This window comes from Neolamprologus brichardi, chromosome 1 (genome assembly GCF_056152115.1).
Source record: "Neolamprologus brichardi isolate AB-2024 chromosome 1, ASM5615211v1, whole genome shotgun sequence".
NCBI classification, from domain to species: Eukaryota; Metazoa; Chordata; class Actinopteri; order Cichliformes; family Cichlidae; genus Neolamprologus; species Neolamprologus brichardi.
Window position 1 is genome coordinate 7687088 of NC_142104.1, and position 13318 is coordinate 7700405.

General features: G+C 40.7%; 1 protein-coding gene across 2 annotated transcripts in view; it reads left to right on the forward strand.

Annotated features, from left to right (window-relative positions):
• The window catches only part of LOC102791828 (synaptosomal-associated protein 25-B), a 39607-nt gene that overhangs the window by 5555 nt on the left and 20734 nt on the right, over positions 1–13318 (forward strand). For both annotated transcript variants that reach the window (XM_006779734.2, XM_006779733.3), the window contains exon 2: positions 12731–12837. In XM_006779734.2, the coding sequence (XP_006779797.1) occupies positions 12766–12837 (72 nt within the window). In that variant the 5' untranslated portion in view covers positions 12731–12765. The remainder of the gene's footprint in view (positions 1–12730; positions 12838–13318) is intronic.

Consider the following 13318-nt stretch of genomic DNA (forward strand, 5'->3'; position numbering starts at 1 on the left):
AAAGCTGTTCTCTCAGTAACTGACATTCATCCTGCTTTTTTTGAGTCCTTTAAATTTAAAAGTCATCATTTCTTTAATTTTTAGAAGCTTTGCTTTGGGCCACCTTGACATTACATCTACAGGAGCTTTTGTAAGCCCCGATCTTAAATCCACATTTCTTGGAGGAATTTCCAGTGAATTTTCCAGCGTCTCCTAACTTTTCCCACAAAGTTAGAAGCACAGAACTGTTCAAAAATATCTTGTTAAGCTGAAACATTAAGATTTCTATTCACTGGAACTAAGGAGCCAAGGCGAGCCCCCCAAATGCAACCCCAAACCATTATCCCTCCTCCACCAAACTTCACAGCTGCCACAGTGAAGTCATGAAGGTAATGTTTCTAGCTTTTGTCAAACCCAGACTCATCCATCAAACTGCCACGTAGAGGGGTGTTATTTATCACTATGCAGAATGTGTTTCCACTGCTCCAGAGTGGGTGTGCTTTACACCACTATGAATTCAATAATTCTGCAGTTATCTGGCCAGCAGACCATTGGACTGGTACTTATGCAGTGTCATTTCTACTCAATTTGAGCACTAAAGCACTTTCTACTATAAGTAGTACTACAGCGCTTTTGTTTATGCCTAAGGACTTTGACTAATATCTACATCCACACTCACACTCGAATAGTCAAGGGACTTGTATAAAAATTCTCCCCTGTGCAGAAATTAGCTATAGAGACCCAAACTCTTTTTGTAGCAGGTTGTAAATGTGCTTATTTCTGCAGGAAGGTTGCATATTTTACCAAAGGATTCTATGGTTTTACTCACATTTGGAGACAGCCTCGAGCAACCAGCAGAGGAACTCTTTGACTCTGGCTTTGTTTTTCAGCCCCAGAGGTTGCTGCTGCCGCTGCTGCTCGGTCTGTGCATTTGTGCATGTTTTGATGTTGGCCCATGTATGCAGCAGCAGCAGTCAGGCGTAAATGGGCGGGTGAACTGTCTGAATGGTTTAGCCCTCAGGCTCTCATCATGCTCTCTGTCCAGGTCACATCTTGGCACGTGTATTTATTGTTTATAGGTCAACATGGTGGTACAGTGTTTATGCAGGAGTGGTTTTTATGACTGGAACTCTGCAATTTCTTTTGTTGTTGTCTGTACCGATATAACAGACACATTGTTTCTGCATAAGCTTCAAATTATCCAACAGATCAGTTCGGGTCAGGTGATACTGTAGAAATCCTGATCCTTCACTATCGTGTGGATTTATCTGATGTAATACGAAGATTGTCTGAGAATGGATAATGTAATAAATCAAGTGTCAGTGGCCACTTTAGCTCCTGAATCACTGCAGTTACTTTTAGCTTTGCCCAGCCAAGAGAAAATCAACTTGAAAAGCCATTAGTACATACGGGGGATGAATGCAAGTGTATCTGAGCATGAGTGTGTTTGTGAATGTGTGTGTGAAATGGAAAGGTATCAGCCTTTTCATCTTAACAGCAGTCTGTCTGACGCAAGATGGAAAAGTATCCTTGCAGGGTTACGCAGCTTTCCGTGTGTAGGATGGATGTTGATATTGATAGACATTGAGATTTTATATTTAGTGATTAGTTTATTGATTTCTCTTTCCTTTTTCTTGAAAAAAAATCTAAAAACAAATAGGCCTGCACATGATTTAGAACCTCTACAGTTTTATTATTCTTGAGTCCGAACACTGAAACCCGCAAAACAGGAAACATGGAGTCAAGGTTAAACGTTGTACTGCAGTGTTGCGCTGAGCAACAGCAGACGAGATGTAAAACTAGATCTTTGTTAAAAATGTATTTTTTTAAATGAGACAAGCTTTTTGGGATTTTTATATTGGGCATGTGAGAAAAAAAAACTTTAAAAACCACTGATTTATTGAACTAGAGAGGAAGCGGGGCAAGTAGTTTGCCTCTGGGATCTATAACAGACACGAAAGGTGCAGGTGGAAAATCTGGAGAACAGAGTTGAGGGCATCAGAGGTCACAACAAGAACTGCAAGCCTAGAGAGGAGCTTATTCCCTAAACACTGTCCAGGGTTGAAGAGCTGGGGTTCATATACTGCCCGTTGGTGATCAGTTGATGATGTCAGGTATGTGAACAAAGGAACTGGCAGGAACTGGAGAGAAGTCACATCTCAGGAATGCACAAAAAATAAGTCAGCTATATGAAGAGGGAGAGAAACCTCCACTGCATGGTTCTGATGTCACGGCTTTGCAATGCACAACAATAAAAACGTTATTAACTAATATTTTATTGACTAAAAAATAGCTCACCTGCATATGTAAACAGTATTTATTTACTTTACCTCCAGGATCTTTCAAGTCAGGGATGACTTGGCATAATGTAGTCAAAGAATTTCACACATTATAAAAATTAAATGATATAACACATTAACTGCCAATGCCTATCATTAAAGCATATACATTATAATGTTGTTTGCTGCAAAGACATACCTGCATTTGAGTTTCAGCAGGTAAGAGGTGTAAACCAGCAAAGTGGCAATCAGGAGATGAACTTTTCAGTCCCTCCTTCGTTAGGTTTGTTTGGCTTAAAATCAAAAGTAGTATTTACACGAGTGTTTCTGCAGCTTTTGTTTCTTATCCAGATGTTTACATGGGGGTAGCACATATGATGTGTCAGCAGGCTAGGATTGGAAAAGAGAGCAAAAGCACCTGTAAACACACAGTATCTGTGTGTACCACACTGCTGTTGCATTATTGACCTGGCTCCATCCAATAAATAATGAAACATAGTTATGCTTTGAAGTGGTGGATGTTGCTTCGTCCCACCCTTAACACACAAACGCAGCAGTATCTGCTCCACTGCTGCTCGCCTTCTTGTCCTTGGTCCTGTTCATCACATGTGGGGTTTTTTTTTTCAGTTTCTTGGGTTCTCGGTCTAGAGAAATGTTAACCTTCTCCCACACATTTTCTTTTGTGTGATGTGTTTCTGCAAATTATTATTTGGACAGAAAATGACAAGGAAAAACTGGTCGCATGCCTGTTTTGTAAAAACTGACATTTGTCATAATATGTTATGTTATGAAGCTTTTTGTTGCAATCTCATTTATCTACTGCTGTGCAGAAGCTCCAGAGGCACTGAAGTGAAACAATACAAAAAGTCAGGTTTGGTTCAAATAGAGGAGGGAGTGAGTGAACAGGAGGATGTTAAATGTCATCCCAGTAGAGATTTTTTTCTGCCTTTATTCATAATTACTAATATCACCTCTGGTACCCTCAGCGCTTCTGGTGCACTACCAGTGATTTCTGCAGTAATGAGAACAAAAGGTGTGAGAAATCTTTTCTTGCTGAGCGGAACTGCAACCTTTCCACAAACCCAGTGACTCCACAGTCTTCATTTCAGTGCCATTAAGTTCTGCACATCCAGATTTTATTGCAATTATGCAAAGAAAGGAAGATTATAGGAACAGAAGTGCTAATTCTCACTAGCAACCTAAGTAACCTGAAAAATCCCCCATATGAAAGAGAAGGAAAAGTGCAGCAGCTATCCTAAAAAAATACAATAAATAAACATTAAATCTCAGGTTTAGGTTAGTGCTTCTATAAGCCTGTGAGAAACATACAGCCAACAAACTGACAGGCTGACCTCGTTTCTCTTAACTCTCAGATTCAGTGCTGCCACGGCGTCCTGATGTCCTATTTTCTTCACAAACATTGTTTATCTCCAATGAACACGGCACTTGATTGATGGCGGTCTACTCGGTCTAACGGAGGCCGTTTGTCACAACAGACTGACAGTCTGCTGGATGCTAAACATGAGCCTCTTCACTTTTTAAATCCTGATTCTGTCCTGTGTTAATGTTGCATAGAGTGTAACTGTACACTGTACAATTTATCCTTCAGACAGGCTGGATGAACGGCACTGTCCAAATGTGTTCCTTTACTGCAGACTAGTGCTAACATCTTCTAAAAAAATTCTTTGCGGTTATATGTTGGTGTTTGTTAGATGTGACTCAGTCATTGTTTGTTTGGAAGCCTTTGATGTGAAGCTACGATATGATATGAAACAAGCCAGCACATGATGATTTTTCTTGCTGTGTGATGAGCATGGTGAGTGACGAATCAGTGTTAAGCTGACCTCAGCATTTTTCATCTCCTCCAGTGACATGTTGACAGGATCCCCGACTCACATGCCAGTGGATCATGTCAGCAAACTTGGGTGCAACTTGGGGGATGCTAACTGTGCTTGGTCACTGTGTGAGGTTTTTTTTTTTTTGTAGCAACAATTTAGACAGATACGTTAGCTATCAGGGTTGATTGAGTTCATTATTTTTATTTTATATGTTACTCATGTGTCCCATCGGGTGAGGGCCTCCAGCTCGCACTGGAGCGGTTCGCAGCCGAGTGTGAAGCAGCGGGAATGAGGATCAGCACCTCCAAATCTGAGGCCATGGTTCTCAGCCGGAAAAGGGTGGAGTGCCCACTCCGGGTCGGGGATGAGGTCCTGCCCCAAATGGAGGAGTTCAAGTATCTCGGGGTCTTGTTCGCGAGTGATGGGAGAAGGGAGCCGGAGATCGACAGACGGATTGGGGCTGCGGCTGCAGTAATGCAGACGCTGCACCGGTCCGTCGTGGTGAAGAGGGAGCTGAGTGTAAAAGCGAAGCTCTCAATTTACCGGTCGATCTACGTCCCTACCCTTACCTATGGCCACGAGCTGTGGGTAGTGACCGAAAGGACGAGATCGCGGATACAAGCGGCGGAAATGAGCTTCCTCAGAAGGGTGGCTGGCCTCTCCCTTAGAGATAGGGTGAGAAGTTCGGCCATCGGGGAGGGGCTCAGAGTAGAGCCGCTGCTGCTCCACATCGAAAGGAGCCAGCTGAGGTGGTTTGGGCATCTGACAAGGATGCCCCCTGGGCGCCTCCTGGGTGAGGTGTTCCAGGCATGTCCCACCGGGAGGAGGCCCCGGGGCAGACCCAGGACACGCTGGAGAGATTATATCTCTCGGCTGGCCTGGGAACGCCTTGGTGTTCCCCCGGATGAGCTGGAGGAGGTGGCTGGGGAGAGGGAGGTCTGGGCCTCTTTGCTTAGGCTGCTGCCCCCGCGACCCGGTCCCGGATAAAGCGGATGAAGATGGATGGATGGATGGATGGATGTTACTCATGTGTGATTGGGGAACTGCTGTCACCCATGTATGATCCTCAGAGAGTATAAAACATGGACGTAGCTTCTGAGTCTGAAAAGTGAAGCCAAATGAGAACTTTCCTTCTCTCTGATGTTCAAAAAGACTTCTCATTCTATAGAGGTTTAAGTGGAATGGCCCTCAGCTTTAACCTCTGAAAACATTTTCTCATGAGTTTCTGGACTCAGTTGCTTATTTCAAGTGATACAAAGAAGTATAAAGTCAATTTTGGTCATTCTAAGAGTCAGAAAGGAGGATTATCCTCCTTTAAGCCTGTGGCTTTAAAGTTAGACCCACACATCATTTGTCACAAAGAAGGAATTTCAAAGCACAACATTGGTGAGAATGAAAATACTAATTTAGGCTTTATAACGGTGTCAAAGCAACGGTTGATGTGACGCTGCCTACATCCAACATTTATACTGTTTATAGTTAGAACACAACAAATGCTCAAGCACGCTAGCATCAGTGAAAGGAAACACAAAACGTTCCTGCACCTCTGTGCACGCCAGTGTGTTCTGTATATCATGCATATTGTACAGCAACTGAGAGAACAGCCTTAAATCCGAGTGTTACAGCTCATTGTCCCTGGCTCTCAGATTCAGTGCTGCATTACTTGACACCTACACAGCAGGAAGCTGGCTAATCTTTTTGCCGAGCTGAAGCCAGAGGTTTTTATTTTGCTCTCCTTAAGCGGAGTGATAGTAAAAGTGACAAAACAAAAATTCAGCCCTCTTTAGTAGTTACTGAAGGCCACTCAATAATCATAATTGAAAGTGCACCATTAAAATATATAAGTGGTTTTGTGCCTACTGATCATTTAGTCGTCTATGTTATCACCGATTGCTTGTCCGTGTAAAGGTTGACCCGACCTTCATCTGATTGCAGATACGGATGTTTAAAAACAAAATGATCACAAATGATTTCATATTTCGTAAGCTCTCACATGAACGAACACTCATTTGCTCTGCCTCACCTGCGCACACCTCAGCAAATATATAAATAATCACTGGTGTGTGTCTTAGGTGCCTGTTTGTAATTTGCTCCAGCAACATTTTGTGTTTTAATATCAGCAAGATATGAAAATGTGCTCCACTTTACTCCCGAGGAGATGATTTGAAGGTGATTCACGTACACCGTGTGAGAAACACATTATATTAAAACAATAACTCACTGAAAATATATGATTCATCATGTGAATGGACTTCAGTTTGCTAGTCATATCTAGTTTTTATTAGACGAAAATGTTTATTTTTCCAAAGTAAATACATTTTATTTTTCATAGAGGTAGATGCTTTTAAAGCCGGGTTTTCAAAGTGGGATTTGTGTTTGTGTCCTTTAACTGTTTTTCTTTGTTTTTGATTAAAATAATTTGTCGCTAGATTCTTCCACAACTGGAGCTCCACAGTGGCGTGTTAATCGTGACAGTCCTAATCCATTCTCCTTCTGGAGCTTTGTTGCTGCTCTTTTCTTTGGACCATCTGCATATTTATAATGAAAAATTGTGAAATGTCTGGTTCTGAAACACAACATCAACACTCTCTCTCATCGAGGTCATGTCCTTGTTCTTTTCAAACCTTCTCTCATCCTGTTTCCACATCCACCTTCAACAGCTTTCAGGATTAATGCTATTAATATTATCAATCAATTATTCATCGGTGACCTTTCAGTGTCTTCAGTGAACTTTATGTTCACCCATTACATTTAGTTTTGATGCTCATTCTGCTAAAGATCCCGTCCTTTTTCCTGTGTAGTAAATTATACCAAATGTTCAGGTATTACATCATTCAGCTACAGATACGACGGTAAATACTATAAAGTTTTTATAAAATATGCTTCCTCTTTCCTGGACAAACACTGTAAACATCCAGAGGGCGTTGAAAGAAGAGGAAGCAAAACAAAGAAAGCTACCGGCAAACTGAGAGGCGAGTGTGTGTGTGTGAGAGAGAGAGCAGAGAAAACAGTGGAGACTAAATCCTCTTTCCCCCCTGACTGTAATCTCTCCATGGGCTGAGCCTGGCAGTTCAGGCCTTACAGCAGCTGTCAGTCAAGACGAGTGACAGGCAGCAAGGCCGTAGGTTGGGAGGGGGGATGGGAATGACCGGAACGTGTGTCATGACAACTGTAGGTGTGTGTGTGTGTCTTTGAAATACAGTAGGCATGTTAAAGAGCAGCCTCCAACCTTTTTTGCGCCACGGACCGGTTTATGCCCGACAATATTTTCATGGACCGGCCGTTAAGGTGTCGTGGATAAATATAACAAAATAAAACTAGTACCGGTACCGAAAAAAATAAAATTTATTCATAACACACGTGAAAAGACCAAGGAAAGCCGAGTAAACGATAAAAACGATAACAAAATAACGCTGAAAACCGATAAAAACCCTGAAAACTATACATTTCAGACCTGAGCCTCAACTCTCGTGGCCCGGTATCAAACGACTCATGGACCGGTACCGGTCCGAGGCCCGGGGGTTGGGGACCGCTGTTAAAGAGCAAGCGACTGTCATAGTGGGAGGGTCATTTTTCATGCTACAATTAAACAATTCTTTCTAAATGTGGGTTACTGTCAAATAAACAAAACATTTAGCTGAGCTTGCCAAGCTAGCACTGCTTACTGTATATGTCCGATTAGTTTTTGCTCCTTGACACTGGATTTTGTTTCAGAAGAATCATGCCTACTCCGTGAAGGCTGGTTTATTCTCCTATCCATGCTATGTACTTGCATTAGTTCTGTACAAAATTAAAATCACCTGGCTAATTCTGGTCCCCCTTGTCCCAGTAAAACTGGTCAGAAACACTGGACCTTTGTCTCAATGTATCTGCCACCACAGGCTTATATACTTTAAGTCATACTTGTTATGTAATTGGGCGTTTATCCTGTCATCTGGCATGATAATAGACGCTTAAAAAGTTTTAATGCAAATTATTTTAGTGTTCTGGCAAAAAAGAGAAAGAAAGCTGCTATTGTTTAATCTTAGCATATTCCCAAGCACATTATTACTATTTCATGCTTTCCAAACATGTTCTTGAAGCTGTTTCACCAACATCCATTATTGATTTTTCTTTTCTTTTTTTTTTTTTTACAGTTGAGTGCTGCTCCTTACTTTCTTGAAATGATTATGAAACCGTATTTATCAACAGCATGAACAGCTCAAGCAGTGAATTCAAAACAATCTCAGTTCCACATTTCTAAAAATTCCAAAATAAAAACAAAAGGACCTAAAGAATTTTGCATAATTTTTGCAGGCTGCCGATGATCTCTGACTTGTCGCAGCAGATGGCTGGATGCTTGCTCGTGGTTGGTCGTTTGATTGTTGATCACGGCCCCATCTGACAACAGAGGTTCTCTGCAGGTTTATGGGTAGCCCGTAGCTGCCTACGAATGTCAATGGCCTGCCACCGCTAAACAACAATTTCCCCTTTTAGTCTAAACACTGACTGTGTCCCTATTCTGTAGCCACAGCACTGTGCAATGTACACATAAGTGCTGAGCGTCTGTTACTCTTTGGAGTCGGTGTGTACATCTCTGTTGACTGGGTGAATGTTTTCACGCTGTTGATGCTGAAGTGACTGGCTGCAAGTCTCAATAGATGCTGGTGATGTGATTCTACAAATTCATATCTAACGCTAGTCTGTGAATGGCGACTTGTTTTTGTATTGAGCACATACACAGGGGTGATAATGATGATGTTTAAGAAACTTCAAAAGTAGCTGGCTAGGTTTGCCATTTTTAAAAACGTCGCTATTGTGTGAACTAGAATGAACTAAACGATTGAGTGTTGCTGTCCTTTTGAGTCAGCAGTAAAAATACAAGTTGGTTTATTATTTTTCATATTTTATTTGATATATATAAATGAGTAATAACTCACAATAAGATTTTATGGGAGCAGGTCATCTTCACCCATCATAGGAAATAGAAAAAAGCAAGGTTGAAAAAAAGAAAAAGAAAGTCCAGCTTACCAGCGGCCTTTTGATTTAGAAAATGAATAGTATGCTGGACATGCAGTACACTGTTTATTCACTTCAGTATCAAAAATACGATATGATTGAACTGTATTTAAATAAAAATGTGCTTTAACATTAAAAATTTATTAACAAGGTGTTTTTAAATTTATAAAGTTTCAATGGCTTGAGAAGGAGGGTGAGAAAAGCCTCAGTCAGCATAGGAAAGAAGTAGAAGAGGCTGTACAATGTGTGAGTAAACAGGAAGCTCTGCCACTGCAAAGAGATAAGCAATCAACGGCTGATCAATAACACAGTGGACATTACACTGGGGTAGATGTGTTGAAGAGTAGTAGGAACAGAAAACATAGAGCATGTTTGAGAGTACATGTGAGAGTACAGGCCTGACACGACTTATAATACTGTTTAATTCAGGTACTGCTGCTGGTCAAAGGGTTTGTGAATACACTCAGACATGTTTCACTTCAGAGTATGACGATTAATGGTGTTGTATTAGATAATGGGAAGGGCCAAAACGGGAGCCAAGACAAAAGGCTTTATTTATATGACACTTCTCATATAATATGTGATGTACACATATACAACATTCAAAGTTAAAGTCAAAACTCTAGTCAAAGAGCCAGGACTGTGACATTATAATGTTTTTTACAGTGTCAGTTTTTTTTATTGTTAGTGAACAGGAATTTATAAGTAATGCATTTCAGTAGGAAATAGATTTTATAGATAGACTTAATATGTTTTTGTAGTGACCAATGACTGTAGACAACAGTTTTCTACAGTCATTGGTAGTGACAGTGGGGAGATGTCACCATGGCAGCCAGGAATATAACGTTTTGAAAGAAGTGGCAGCCCCTGTATCATTGTATTTGGCATGAATGTCAAGAGAACTTATTCCCCCACCACTCCAAATCCAAATCAGTAGGCTACATGTGAGCACAGAGTGATGAAAAATGTCTTGAGGGATATGAATAAAACTGGGAAATTTGTGTCGAGGAACATTAAAAAAACAAACACACACATTGGGATGCACAGCAAGACCTAATTTTAGTCAGATAATCAATTAAAAAAGACATCGATAGTACACGAACAGCAAAGAAGCCCAGTTTATTGGCTCAGTGTAATGGATGACACCCAGCAGATACTGACTGGGACAGCTGCCACCCCACTCACAGCTGTTATGAAGGGGAAATTAACAATACGGGGTAAACTATTTGTTTGTCACCAGCCTGTTAATATGATTTTTAATGCAATAAAGTTTCTCTCAGACTTGGCCTCAAATGGCACCTAGAAGAACTGCAGGCTTTCTAATTTCTGTTAGAAAAAATACACATAAAAGGTGACTTACAAGTCCTTCAACAAGGTTTTTTCATAATCTGAAAGATGTATATAACCCGTAATGCTGTTGATCTGTAAACTAACTCATTCTGCTGTTGCACTCAGTGTCAGCAGCTCTCCATGATAGCATTAGTCACATGGCTAAAATGTAAAATGTCAACATAAATATTTTAAAGCAAAATTACATAGAAGGCTGAGCAGACACAACACACACATGTGCGCGCGCACAGAGCACGAACGAGGAAAAGGACTCATTTTTCTCTTTCCGTTCCATCGTTTTTTCCCGGCACATGTTCAATTATTAACGGCTGTGACGACTCCATTGGGATGGAGTCAGAGGCAGACAGACAGAAGGAGGGGCAAAAATAGGCAATATTTTATCAAACATCCAGCTGTGGCACTAGCTGACCATGCTTGATGGATGGCAGAAAACCTCATTTGAATGTCTCGAAAACTGGTCGTTTGTGTAATTTATGAGAAATTCAGAGTTTTACATGAAAATGATGGTGACTTACAATTAATGTAGAAACTTCCACTTTTAATCATGAACATACATGCTATTTTGCGGTGGTATTCTAATAAAAATCCTCCACCACAAAGCTTTATAGAGTGCAGAAAACAATGGTCTGTTGGTCCCTTTGCTATACTTTACGCTGCAGTAGATTAGCTTACATAAAGCTTTAATGATCCTGAATTGAAAGCTGCTGGGTGGTTAAATATATATCAGCAACAAGCCTCATCACAGCAAAATCTCTTCAATGTGATTTGTGCAGTAGAAACAAAAATTCATTACACTTATAAATGACATCTGCTCAGACCTGATTATTTGCCTCATTGCAGCATAATTGAGTGAAGGAAACAAAAGAGTCTGAGCTGGTTTCTTTTGTCTCCTCAGCCCCTCATCAGTGCCGTCCCAACCAGCAGCAGACTTACTCTGTCAGACTGCGGAGTAACAGCCACATATATTTTTCATGAACCATACTTCCGGCTCTACTGTGTGTGGCTGTATGAAAAACTGCCTGGCAGTGCATCAGAGCAACAAAAATAGACCCCTGTCTCCTGTCCTGACTCTTTCTTCTAACTAGAATCATAATGGCACTCCTCCCTCGTTCATCTTAAATGATCACTGGTTCCAGAGGAAGAAGATCGGGGTTAGCAGGGTAGTGGCTTGAACTCACGGCATCCGTCACAGCAGTGTTTCCATGATACTTTTCTGGTTATAGCAGGTCACATATGTTGTTTTCTGCCCCTAAAATTGGATTATAGTGCAGGTGGTGAATGTTAATTTTGCCAAGCTTTAACTTCAGAATTCTGAAAGTCAGTAAAAAGCACCTGTATCAGAGAGAGACCAAGGTTTTGTTCTCTCATGATTCCTATGTGGACACTGAAATATAATCCTTGGATCTCTGGAATTAAAAAGTTTCCACTCATCTTGATTGTGCACATAGTTTGATCGGATCTAGGTACATCCGAGGACAAGGGAAGCAGTGCTGCTGGCTGTATTCTTTTTTTCAATGCAGAGATTAAAGATTACTGCTAGCACCTGTGCCTTTGTCTGGCTTACTTTAGTTTGGAGACAGAAGCAGAATTAGGTGACCTTTCAGCTTGTGAGACACTTTTTTTTTTTACAAAGCGTGGTCAGTCTGTGTGTGTGGCTGAGATTCACACTCAGTTCTAACATGTACACCTCCACGTGCGTCATCTCGGTATATTTAAATCGTGAATTCAGCTGTTTTCTCAGTGCAGATGGGTTTTCTCTTTATATGTTGCATGGTAACACTAAATGTAAATGGGATATCTTGCTTTAATTTGAATTGGATCAAATGAATTTAAGTCTGCCTTGGCACTGCCAGGATGGTTCTCCAGAACTGCTTTTTGGATAGAGAGCTAAGTGCTAAGTAATTTTTATTGTATTTGATTGGCAGTAAGAATTGTATTCAGCAGGTTGAAGGTGATTGTGGTAAAAGCCTTGTAACATGGTGCTGGATTTTAGTTTGCAGTCATACTTTTACTCAAACGTTAAATCCTATGTTAGATAATCCTTCCAACTCAGGGGTCACTCAAACTTGGGCTGACTCCTGAAGCAAAAACACTCCCACTAATGACAGCATCATGTGTCTCTTTGTTTTGGTTTGTTTTTTAATTTGAACAACAGCTTACTTTCAGAAATCAGATTCTTCCCTGTGATTTGTCTGCTGTTCGAAGCATCTTTTGTCCAATAGATTTTGTTGTGTTGTTGGTGCACTAACCCTGCTTCTCCCCTTCTTCTTCTCTCTATTTTTCTAGTTTTTCTTCTTTGACGTCAAAGTACAACAGTCGTCATGGCAGACGAATCGGACATGCGCAATGAGCTGGCCGATCTGCAGACACGTGCAGACCAGATAGCTGATGAGGTACAGTAAGAGAAACATGTTTTTTAGAGGTTTTTTGTTGTTGTTGTTGTTGTTAAAGTGTTTTTCATTTCTGTTCTACAAATTGTTTTTTATTAAGACTCCTCTAAAAGCTCATGATCAGACAGTTTTTTTCATATTTGTGGCTCCGTATCATGCCAGTGAAAAGCAATATCCTTAATATGTATATATTAGGTGTTCTCCTCTCCTCTGCATAAGCCCCACCCACCTGCTGTTTAAACCATTTATAAACACAGGATAGCCAATCAGAAGAAAGCTGGAGCATGGCTTTGAAGAGACTGGAGCTAAAACTGAGGATTAGATGCAATTGAGAATCAAATCCAAAGCTACTCTAAAAGAATAAAACTACATAAGTGGAAATGAGCAGAATAAATCCACTTTAAAGAGATGGGGTTTACAGAAAAAATATTTCCTATAAGGTTGAAAATATATAGTAGTAGTATAATAGAGTATATTTTTTTTA